A 12982-nucleotide genomic window follows, 5' to 3' on the forward strand; every position below is an offset into this window, starting at 1 on the left:
GTTTTAAAAATTATATAATATGAATCAATGTTCTGTTGCTTTGAAATGTTAGAATAGTTACCTATAATGTATTTGTGTTGATAAATGCATCATAAACATTAATAATATTTTTTTCTATTACTCATGTATTTGACAGTCGATAACATTTACTTTGACATTGGATACACGAACGTCCCTATATCTTTCACAGTGGCTCAGTAGTCGTCTCAAACTCAATCAATTGGCAATCGTCATTACCCGTTGATAACGCAGGACTGTCGCCGAAGACGTGTTAAAGTGAACAAATAATCAAATAATTTATGTTACTGTCTAAAATAATATAATTTTGAAGTCATATTATCATACGGTGTGTCAATAAAAGAACACGAATATGTTTGTGATATAAAAGTCCAAAGTGCGCTTGTTTTGTTTTAAAGTGAAGTAATAGTCATGTCTCTCGAAGAAAAGTTCCGCGCAGCGGTCAATGTCATCAGAAGCTTACCAAAGAGCGGTGAGTTTTGTACAAATTAAATATCGACAGAGTTATCGGAAAATCCTAAGAAGATTCTAATAATTATCGAAGATATTAGTAAAATAACGACTATATATACTTATTACGCGCAAAAATTATCATTAATTCGTAAATACATTATCGATTAAGTAATATTTAAAACAATTATTATAATTCGATGATAAAATGGCTACTGAAGTGTCTATGAGTTGTTCTGAACAGATGAAGTAAGCATGTTAAAGAACAAGAAAACAAAAAAATGTTCCTTTCAAAATTTAGAAAGGGTAGGGAGGTAGAGCCTGGCCCAGTATAAGACAACACTTGTGAAGTTGTTGCAGACATTTTAGCTTACAATATTCTTTACAATCGCTATGATATGGAATCATATAGCTATATTATCTCCATATAAAGTTTGTGTTCAAGCTCAGGTCAATAAATAAATTAGAACTCTTGAATTTACAGAATGTTATGTCTGACACTAGTAATAATCAGATTTTTATGACAAAGATTGATAATGGACATCCAGAACTAGTAAAAAGGATTCACTGTCAATAAAAAAATATTTCAATGTAAATGTTTTACAAGGCTGCCACACTCAATTACCAAAGATATATATCTTGGTAGTAAAAATACATGTGTAGCTGCAAAAAGATGAGTGTAAGGCAGTGGAACAGGCTTGTGGAGTGGAGTGGAGACTAACTTAATATACTATGAGAAATTTTAGTTGAATGAGGTCAGATTGAATGTCTATACTAATAACTAAAAGATTTGTATGTGATGTAACCGTCTCCCCAGAACTACCTGGTGTATCAGTAATGTGATAATATTCCTGTCTTCATATCGAAGGTAATCCTAGTCATGTTTTGGGTTGTATGTTAGTTTTCTACCATTGATAAAACCTCGGCCTCCCGCGAACCCCACAACATATAACTTGTTTGTAAGTGCTCTGTCCGATAACAAAATGCGGACGGACATATTATTATAGTTACAGCTGTATATTGTTTGTAGATAACTTTATTTATATTTTTCTTATTATTTATTTTAGTTATTGATCAATGGCCATTTCTGTTTAATTTAAATTCAGTAAGAAATAAATAATATAATGTACTTAATTATATACTGTAATACATTTCTGTAAAATTTACTTGACCTATAAAATGACATACCGAGCTGAAGTAACATCATTCAAGTAATGGACATTTGTTGTTGGAAAATGTAGAAAGGAATAAATATTTTATTTATATTGAACACATTTTTGTATGTGAAAAGAATCTGATACAAATAATATTTAGATCATGAATAAAAACTATAAAGAGCGGGTATTGAACTAAAAGACAGATTTGCTTGTGAATATGATTGAATGTTTTTATTTTATAATTATCTCCTAGGTATAGAGGATTATATACAGTATACTATATCTCGTCCTTTTGATAACACATTATCACAGTAGCAGTGATCGCTTGCAGACGAAATTAAATTTCACAAAAAAATACTCGTACCAAATACGTAAACCGTAGTTATTTTTTTTAATCTATGGCTTCATTCGCACTGGAATCGTGTAATATTTTGCCAATGTCAACGTTTTTATTCGTTGAACGGGTTATAATCTTGAGCACTGTGTGGAAACAGTTTAATTTATAGATATTTCTTTGATAGTTCCATTCAATTTCATAGTTTAAATTCGTTTTCAAACAATGTTGACAACTAAATTGGCGCCATGATTTTGACGTTTACTTGGTAATAATATGGCGATAACACATTAACAAGATCTGTATTATTTTTTAATAGTTAATATTATTTAAAAGTCTAAACCGTTGTCATTATAGAAATCTAATGTCATTGAAGACATATTGTTGTTTTCAAGTTTCCATTGACCGAAACATCAACTTAAATAATATTGTTAATAAAATTATGTTTATTTTTTAAACAAATATGACGTAATGTAACTTGAACTGTGAGGTCGTTATGGTCGCGCTGTTTTAATATTAATTGTTCAAAATAATAGTCGTGAGTCGTATTGAAAAATCACTTTGGATGAAGTCGGTTAAGTCCTCCTTAATAGTTATTTCAACACAAGTTCGCTTACATATTATTATTATATAATAATAATTGTTGTTGAACAGAGATTGTTAAGAGGAAGTCATCAGCCGTCGTAGCGTCACGTGTTTCAATATATTTGTGTTTGTTTTTTGTTTCGCTGTTAATGTTAGCGTTGCCAACACTGAGTTATGTAAAAATAATAATAAAATTTCACTATCATGAGTGAAGATGTGTGTTTTAGCGTAACGACACAAACCCCTTCTAAGGGTTCTTTGGCAGACTTATACTTCACGCCGATCTGGTCTACGTTGAACATTACGTAATAATGTGCTAAGTAACGAAATCAAAGGTAAAAAATTAACATAATATAATTATTACGCGTCATTACAATGATAAAATAGTAACATCTGTATGATAGTAGGTCTAGTCGTATAAGTATCCTGATTCTACCGGGACGATAACTTACTGTATTATAATTGAGAATCCTATTATTTTTACGATTATACAAAATGATGGAGTCTTTAAGGCACGAGATTGGAATCCATTTCCAGTTTTGGAATTTGGATTCCAATTGGAATCAATCCAGTCGATTCGCATCATGTAAGGTATACGTGAGTGTGTTGTTGTCATTGTGTGTTGAGTTGCAGGAGTGAGTCAGTCAGCAGTTTAGTTCATAATAAGTTGTCATGGAGACCTTTCATGATATTCAAGTTGCGTGCCTCGTCTTCATATCTAAAGACCTTCGTATTCAGTGTCTCGAGACCTATTGCTTCCGCTGGTCTGAAATCATCATTATCATCAGTCACCTCGTTCGTTCTCCGATCCCGAAGGTTGCGTCACAGTTCTCAGACCTGATGTATCTGATCTCACATCTGTTATTATCCATCCCATTATATAATCTCCTCTAATGCTTTCCATCATTATTTTGTATGAATCATTACTTTTTTTTCTATATTATCGATATTTAATTGAAGCAATCACTAATTTAATTTGATTTTGAGTGTCTGATACCAGAGACCATAACCAAGCTATGGCTTTCTCTCCTAAATTAATCAAGAATCGTAAATTTTAAAATAGAATTCAATAAATAGATAACTTTTATTTTATTATGGTCTTAATAAGTTAAAGGTTTTCTTTAAAAAAGAAGTATAATTTATATTATTCGGTAATAAAACAAAGTCATAATCATATGTGCATTGTATTAAATTGTAAGTTCGTGTATAAGTTGTCTTCTGTTTAAATTTATTTTTTGTCATTATCAGAGAGTTGTAATTTATAATTTTAAATCGTTTGTTAAATTTGTGAACAACGGTATGTTTATTTTTAATTTAACACTCGACTTTAATTAAATACATTTAAATTCAACTTCCGAATTTTTGTTTAATTTAACGCGATCAAAAAATTTGTTTCACAAATAATTGAATAACCACCAGCCATAAAGTAATGCGGACATAGTCGGGTGACGGCGTATGTTATGAACTTGTCGTTCTTTTATTTATTCTTTCGAAGGTCGTGTGGAGAGTTTTCCACACATTGCTTAATGATACCAGTGCATTGTTTTGTTAATTACATTCGGTTCGCGTCATGCCTCATGCTGTCGCGGCGTCTTTATCGCTTCCCTCTCTGTTATCTGTCCAATAATAATATCCACTGACCTCTTTAGTGTTCATTGGACACTCTATTGGAGAGCACACGACTCACACCACACTACGATAGGTACGAATACATTATCAACAGCCGTGCTCCAGACAAGACACTGTGAGGCAAGAGAATATTGTTGAGGAATATAGATCGTGTTGGTTTTTATAATACACTTAAATAACTTACCTCTCCTCTCGAAATTGAATAGACCGTACTCTGTGAAACTTTTTGAAATGTCTATTGTAATGGTTTGCGATTAATTATATTTCTGTAAACGATCATTTGAACAGAATACCTGAACCTGGTTCCAATACCCCTATTATGAGACATTGTGACACTACGCACGTAGCGTTAGCAGTTTCTCCGTTAATACTATAATGTTGGGAGTTTGACGAGTGAATAGCTTGTGGGAAGAGCACAGGTGTTTTTATGTAAGGAGGGTTTGTCTGTGTGTTTGAGCTGAGACAGTAGTTGTACCACGATTCTGTCGCTGACGGTAGGAGTGTGTGGCGGGCACGAGGTCCATCGATCAGTAATAAATAATTCAAGCGCTCGTTCTGTAATTCCCCGGGTGCTCTGTGCCGTGAGTCGAAACCGAACGAAATCGTTAGATATTAATATTAATTAAGGATGTATGTGTGCATGTGTCGACGGAACCAGCTCCTGTTATTATCATGCTGGCGGTTCTGTCGGATGTCTGATTAGTTCACAGATCGTCGGTCTAGAAAGATCCTACATTCAGCAATATCCAGCGGCCATCTCGCAGCTATCTCCTTCATCGTTACACAACTCTCACGCTGCTCGTTGTCAACTTCATTAATATTATCATTTAACATAGCTATCGGCGTCCTTGCTCGTTTTAATGTGAAGTCGCTTTCACTTACCAAAAATTATGTAAAACGGAATATTTTATTGCCAGCGCCGCGCGTGCTCACTTTGGGGTCAATTTTATTAATGTTTTAAATAAAAGTATTCAGGTATACGAGCCGCTGTATGAACGAATGCTACTGGACAGACATGATCTTTAATTTATTCATAGTATATAAATACCATTTTACATCTGCGTGGTCGTCCGCGTGGACTTTGAATAGGGTTCAGAGAGAAATATGTAAGTAGTAAATACTCTATTATAAGTTAAAACAATAGTCATGTTAACCAACAGCGCCATCTGTTGTCCGTGTCACGGGACTTCACACGCAGTGCAAGGTACGCATCGATCCCGTGGGAACTACACGGGATTCCAGCATAAATTATAGTCTTATACTTATTATTATGTATCCCGAATCCCCATGTCTGAACTAATGTACTATCAAGTTCCATCGAAATCGAAAAAAAATATATATTTTCGATTTTCGCATCATAATAGAAGTAGGATTTATATTATTTTATAAGAAGTGTCTGTAGTGTGCACACTTTATGGCATGTGAAATATGTATATGTTTAGGCTTAAAATAAATGTTGTATTATACATGTAGTGGTTTGAAACACACGTGAAAGATAAACAGAGACATCGGTTGAGCTCGTGTGTCAAATGTACTGAACAGAATAATATTGGAAGAGGTGGGGACTGGGGCTCACGAGGAGACTCAGTGACTTACAGTGATCGGAGACGGTGCTAACATTCACTTCACGTGCCTTCATACCAACTTCTTCAAGGTCGCTCTTCAGATGCGACTGATTCCGAATGTAATGGAGCGCTTATATTATAACTATCAAACTAATGCAACGTGTTTGTTATAAGTCTGAGAAGCGAAACTACTCTCCTAGACCACTCCATCCGATGCAAGGTGTCGTCTTCATAGAGAGATAGTTCTCGATGCTTCATGCTGGAGTTTTAACACAACACCAAAACAAATATACTCAGGGAATGTATATTCCTTTGCTGAGTTTTATATGAACCAGTTGCATGATATCCTTTCATCTGCACCATCCGACGACGAACCATCTCGTCAGAGTCTTAACAGCATTTTATTGTAATATATGTAAGGCTTCCTGCACGACCGCCTGTCGGTTCACAGTTACGCCCAGTTAGTCTTTTGTTAAAGAACTTACATCTAACAAAAAACCGTCTTCTACCGTTACGGAATCGTGTTAAAAAAAACTATCAGAGACGTCACTGTAAACATGGAGACGAAAAAGTCGCAGCAGATAAAATTGTGTTTCATAAAGTATGAAATCCCTGGCTTTTATTTCATCGGTTTATTTATTTTCATTCAGTCACTGCTAATGTTATCATATTATTTGTGTCTCAGACATCCATCTCAGCGATGTTACAAAACAAACGCGACGACTAAAACATTAGCACCGGCACTTATACGCGACTAAAATATTAAATAGCGTATGGAAAAGGATTGGTGACAGTAAATAATGTGCTCACGTGATGAGTAACATACCTGATGCTAGTTGACAACTAAGTGTTTTGTTTAACGTTTAAACGTTTGACAGGGGAGTGTTTGTATCAATGTATTGCATTACAATAGTCCAGTTAGCGAGTCCAGCGATCCGTCAACGTGTTAAGTAACCCAGCGGGGAGTTGCACAAACAGTTTCGTATCAAAGATGCAGTACTTTCGATGCGGGGACCTTGAAAACTGGTTACGTTTCTATAGATTAATTGAATACATTTGTCGAGCGCGTTCATGAGCTCTGTTGATACGTTTGTTTACACTTGCTAAGAAATATTAATTAAATTGATATACGTAATGTAGAGAAATATTCAAAACGAGCAAATATCGAACCTGCTGCCTCTGGAGTGTTGTCTTGCGTTATTTTACCAATTAAGACATAATGCTTCCGCAGCGAAAGATTAGTGGAAAGTTATTTGTTTATTAAATGGTTAAAACCTCACTAGTATTACAATACCTATGCGATATTTGGGAGTTAGTATTGAAGTTTATTGATATTTTTTTCTTAAATACTATAATATAGCTTACATATAATGATGTAGACTGACCTATAGGTTATCTCTCCACTCCGTGTATTTCGTACAATCATATCATAAGAATCGTATTGTGTATGAATTCCCAGAGCACAGACGACAGATGTCGCTGTTAGTAGAAGAACATGTCAAATACACATAACATATTAAGTACAAATATCACGTTTTCCCCAAACACAGAACCAAACACAACGCGGACAAAGTCTGAGCCGTAAACTAGTCATGTTATAATTGTATTTAGATTTTATGGTCGTGTATCCCCAGGGTCGTACCAGCCCAGCAATGAGCTGATGCTGCGATTCTACAGCTACTTCAAGCAAGCTACCGAAGGTCCCTGTCTCAAGGACAAGCCGGGCTTCTGGGACGTCGTCAACAGGTCACTGACCTTCACAATGATCTATTATTATTTATTTATATTATGAACTGTTTGGACTTGAAGAACTTGCCTTTGATATCGGTTTCAGGGCGAAATGGGAAGCGTGGAACAAGCTAGGAGACATGACGAAGGACGAGGCCATGCAGGCCTACGTCAACGAGTTACACAAAGTAAGTGACCCACGAGCCACGACCTCCGCTGTAGGTTACTAGCATAAGCATTCAATTCACTAATGTACTACAACGTACATTGTTACATCGATTGTTCAAAGGTGGCTTTAAAACGTTATCGGTGAGTCTATAACGAAATACTCATTACCTCAGTCACAATCAATTGAAGTGATTAAAATCATATCGGATATACATGTATGTAATGACGAATCAAGGAAACAATTACATCCAACGTATGGACTGTTCCAAACTGACAATGAGCGCCATCTGTGTTGTGCGTAGACTCGTGAACTGAGTACCGCCATCTAGTGACCGGTGTCAGCTGAATGATGTCTCGATGAAGCAGTAAACACTTTGTAGCGATGTTAGGATGTGTGTAGATATTTCAAGACTCAGTTAATATGTCCGCTAGCGCGGTGCGTAGGGTACTAAGGAAATAAGTTAAACGAACCTTTTATACTTGGATGTGTTTGTGTAAATGTTAGCGGTTCCGATCGCAAGTCAAGTTTCCATTGAGCGTGCTTCTTAACGACCTCGGTCCCTTCCGCCGTCATCAGATCGTGGAGACGATGTCCTTCAACTCCGACGTGGCGTCTTTCCTGTCTGTGGAGGACGACTCCTCCTCGTTCCCGAGCGCGGACCTGCAGCTGGTGGCCGGGGACGTGCTCGCTCGTTGTCGCTCCTCTGAGAACTCGCCCGACTGTGAGTGCTCGTTATGTGGAAGACATGACATATTTAATTATTCCGAAATCTGTCGGCCCCCTAGGGCGTGGTGGATTAAGTTCCAAACGATTTTTATCTCCAGTTTAGAAACCTCAGGTTTTCAGTTGATTCCATATTACCTTCTCTTCTTATGCCAAGCGATTATAATTTTTTTTAATTATAAATAAGAGTTCATATCTTTCAACAACTGTCCAGTCTCTCGTTCAGTGAGCGGGTCGTCATCCCCCGTCCGGAGCGCGTCGCCGGCTACGACACGGACACGACACGACTCCGACGACGAGTTCATCGACACGGAAGACGTTACTGCGGTCGGTACAATAATTTATTTCAAGTCACTCTGCTGTTGTCTCACTTACCTCTTTATATGACCATAAGCTCTATATCGCAGAATGACCAAGTACCTCTGGAGCACCAGCGACACTCTCAGGCTCCTCGCCTCAGTAACGGACACGCTCATCAAATAACATCACAACTGACACGTGAGTTCCAACTTTTTTTTTCTTTTTTTTTAAGATTCCGCAAGAAAAACGATCATTTCGGTCAATATAATATATTGATATGATTGATGTCATCAATGTTATATCACATATGTCAGTTCTGTAAAGTTAGATTTTATACGATTTAAAATATTATTCAAATCAATTCGCACTGCTATCACAGTATATGACCTAATGAACGCATTTGTCCAGATCTCAAAGTGTTGGAACAGTTACCGGGCGTGCTGAACAGACTGGAGGCGGACGTGGCCGCCTTGAGGAAGGCCGTGGAGGGAGACAGGAGGATACTTGACGTGAGTGGGACATCCTTCATATTACTATGCACATGTGGTGAATGCAAAGCTTGGTTTGCAACATTTTACGTAGATGATATTATAGCGGGTGAAGTTTGCTCGTGTCGCCTTCAAAGGGCTATTGTAAGGGTAATAATAATGAATTTTAAAAAATGTCTTGGAATTAAAGAGTCATTTGTCTGGAGGACACGTCTTGTGATGGTCCACAGCTGTAGACGTTTTTTTTTTGTAATTGTTCGTCATAAGTTATTAGGTTATATTTCGTGCATCAATTATTCTGATGTATATAATATATTCGGTGAACAGCAAGTATCGAGCGGGTGGCGCTGGCCGTGGCAGGAGTTGAGTCCGCCGACCCTGCTGCTCGTCATCGTGTGGCCCATCATACTCTACAGACTGACGGCGCGCAGGCAGAGGAGTGTCTAGACGGTTAGGACAGAAACTCACACGCACACACGCATACGCACACACATACACAAACACACAAGTCTACACTGAACAAGTTCATAGTGACCGCCCACTGTTCCGTATAGTCTCTCGTCTCCACACTCCCGTCTAACGATCCGCTGTCTCCCAGCCAGGCCAGCCCGGGCCCGGCGCGTGTGAGCTGGCCGTGTGACGTCACCGCTCGTCTCCGTGAGCATCCTCGTCCACGTCAGACTCCGCAGAGGGTAGTCGGCCGCTTCACGTTAGATGTTAGTCAATGCAAAGCGTTCTCCTCGTGTCCCGCGCGCGCCGGTGCTCCATCGCAGCCTCGAAGGATCTTGTTGCCGTGAATGTATCGTATCAGTCTTCAGCCACACGAGTCGAGCGGACGGCGACATTTTGTTACCTATATTATATTAAGTATAACTATGTTTGAGTTTTAAGCCGAGGTTTACTGTAGCGAGGTCCGGACGTGGCCTGGGCCGCGGGGTCGACGCCCTTCGAGTGATATGTGATTAGTTTGTTTGAGGTCGTGTCTCGGGTGTTTTCTTGTGGACTTAACATTCGTAACGTATTGTTTTTTGTATAAATAAAGGGGGAATTTTTATATGACCTGTTTTATTTATTTGTACTATTTACAGGTTTACCGATTTAGGATTCGTCAAAAATGTTCTGTAGAATTAAGTGACGGCTCAGGGTCTAAAGGTAAATAACTCACGTCTCCGACTAACTTCCGGCTGATGTACCTTGCAGAAATTAAACTTCTGTTTGTGAATCCAAAGTTTCCGCGCGAGTATAGGTCCTGCTGTCCTCACAGACGAGGATTTCATCAACTCTTACATCAAACATGCAGCTTCGGATCCTCAAGATCAGCTCAGTTCAGTGTTTTAGTGGAAACAACATATTTTAGTATATATTCGTCACTCACACGGCGCTGCAGGGAGGTAGCACATGGGGTTCCAAGGAACTGACAAATATAGAGGGAAAAAATCTGAAATAACGAAAATAAAACAAAGAGCGTTGTATTTTTTATTAACTACCTATTAAACTAATAGGAAATTTGTCATAACATCCGTGAATAAGTCAGCCCAACAAACAATGCCTGTATGAAACGTGTCTGAGGATCCCAAACCTTCCAAAAAGTTATTGCAAATATACTGACCTTCTCCATTCCATACTTCTCCCAAATTTAATACTTTCCTATTCCTTTCAAAGTCTCCCCTAACTTTCTAAGTTATCCAGTCTCTAGGTGCAAATACAAACTCAATAGACTCAATTTCCGATTTCAAAGTAATTGTTAATATCATCTATCTATCCTGATCGCATCACCGCGCACACTGACGCATCGCAATTACCTAAAACTACTTATACCGGAGAAGACTGTTGTTCCCTAAACTATAGTATTATTCTTCAACATGGCCTACTCCCCTCATCTTCAGTACTTCTCATTTATCCTGAAGCTTAAGTGAAGGTCCATAAATGTTGCTATTTTTAAGGGTTCTCATGGAAGGTCATTAAAGGCCCATGTTCGAGCTGCAGGAACTTGACCACAGCTAGGCTCTACCGCCTACACTGAATGAAGGTTCAATTTCTCAAATCCTACTTTTTTTGTCTAATAACAGTACCTGTATATATATCTACTTGTTAATTGAGCAAATCTTATCGATTTTAAATATTTTCAAAATCTTTTTTGTGTGTAAGTGAATTCATTTTGTATGATTTTAAGATTCAGTTATTTTTCACACTATACTATAGAGTTGTCATCTTAACATTATCATTTGTGTTTCATTGTTCAAGAATTTAGTAAACATAACTCGTTTTTCAGAAATCAAACAGATGTCTGTATTAGTCTAATTTATTTGTAGGAAAATTAACAACTCCGTCCAACTTTTTTGTCCTATCAGACAGGGACGAGGAGGTTAAAAATATAATGTTACGACTGAAAGGTCATACTGCGTTTGGACGTGCTAACATCTCCGCAAGCCTTATAAAGCGTGTTCAGTGACACCATCGGCCCTGTTACATATTAGATTCATTTATGTTTTAACAATGACGGATTTCCAGACAACGCGAAGAAATCTAACACAATACCTAACTACAAGGCTGAGCACGAAGATGTAACAAATTGTAGGCTGATATCTATATTGCCCGCTATATCGAAAATAGTTAAAAAAATATGCAATATCATATTGATGAGATTCTCAAATTAAATATGAATAAAAATTATTGTCTGTAAAAACAAATATGAATTATTGTGTCCCAATTAATTTGGGCATCGCGACGGCAGACCTTGTGAAAGTGCTGTTGCTTTTCTATCATCACATCTAACTAGGCGCCTAGATAAAGCACAAGAGTCTCACAATATTCTTAGACTTTAAAAAGGTCTTGATACGATCCCTGAGGCCATTTTTAAAGCGTTAATTACAAAATTGCTAAATTCGTCACACTACGCTCAATATCTTTAAAGACTGTCTCCAAAACAAAAAAGTCAAGGTCTGTGAACCTTTCAGTAAAGATACTGATGTCACTTACGGGGTACCCCAAGGTAGTGTGCTAGCAGCCACCTTCTCTGTCCCGGGATTTACACTCGCGTACGAGTCGCAAGACGAGGCAGGAGCCGAAGCACAAGTTTAAATAGTCGCTAGAGAGTGTAAATTACAAACGACTCCAGTCTCAATAAACTCGTGATAAGAACGGTAATCAGGAAATGGAAATTGTAACTGTCCCAATTGTTAATACGTATTATGGTGTTATCTTAGATCAGAGTTTCATGGCAGTCTCACAACGACTATGTCACTGATGGCATAACGAAAATGAGCTGGATATTTAGTTCACTAGGACATAGAGCGCCGACTAATAATACTCAAAATGATCGGCATTAAAAACTTTTTAATAAAATTTATATTGTTTTGGATCAATAATATTTCAAATTGACTGAATTGGAACGAGCCTAACTTGATGAAAAGCATGTATTTTAAAGAGAAGAGATTACCACTGACACCATTTATACCCTTTCTAAATTACTAACTGTTACATGAATTATATTCAGCATAGCGTATTGAAACTACATAAAACACTGCCAATTAACCTTAACTTTCAAAAAGGAGGTTTGATTTAGTGCTAATGTTCCCACAGACGAGGACAGTATATTTTGTGAGTATACAATTTAACAAACGATCTCTGCAACTGTATAACAAATTAAATTTAATAAAAATCACTGGTTTTCAATGTAAACGTGACAGACATCAACTTTAAATTTAAGGATTTTTTTTTTAATCTGACAAAATAAAAATATTTCGAGAACAGATTACAAATAGAAAAAGAAACTTCACTACAGTTGTAAGCTTAATACAGATAATTAATTATAAAATAATCTGTTTATTTTAACG

General features: G+C 37.2%; 1 protein-coding gene across 3 annotated transcripts; it reads left to right on the forward strand.

Annotated features, from left to right (window-relative positions):
• Nucleotides 1–163: 163 nt before the first annotated feature.
• LOC116776222 (acyl-CoA-binding domain-containing protein 5) lies at nt 164–10200 on the forward strand. Of its 3 annotated transcripts, none has more exons than XM_032669358.2 (9): nt 164–490; nt 7373–7484; nt 7573–7654; nt 8212–8356; nt 8573–8685; nt 8766–8856; nt 9067–9167; nt 9474–9596; nt 9745–10200. In XM_032669358.2, the coding sequence occupies exons 1-8, from the start codon at nt 430–432 to the stop codon at nt 9591–9593; spliced, it is 825 nt and encodes a 274-aa protein (XP_032525249.2). In that variant the 5' UTR covers nt 164–429; the 3' UTR covers nt 9594–9596; nt 9745–10200. The 3 variants fall into 3 exon arrangements, with proteins under 3 accessions (XP_032525249.2, XP_032525250.2, XP_061381334.1); XM_032669359.2 differs by having other exon boundaries at nt 9749–10200; XM_061525350.1 differs by lacking the exon at nt 164–490 and adding an exon at nt 6587–6764.
• The last annotated feature ends 2782 nt before the right edge of the window (nt 10201–12982 follow it).

The sequence above is a fragment of the Danaus plexippus genome, chromosome 28 (genome assembly GCF_018135715.1).
Source record: "Danaus plexippus chromosome 28, MEX_DaPlex, whole genome shotgun sequence".
NCBI lineage: Eukaryota > Metazoa > Arthropoda > Insecta > Lepidoptera > Nymphalidae > Danaus > Danaus plexippus.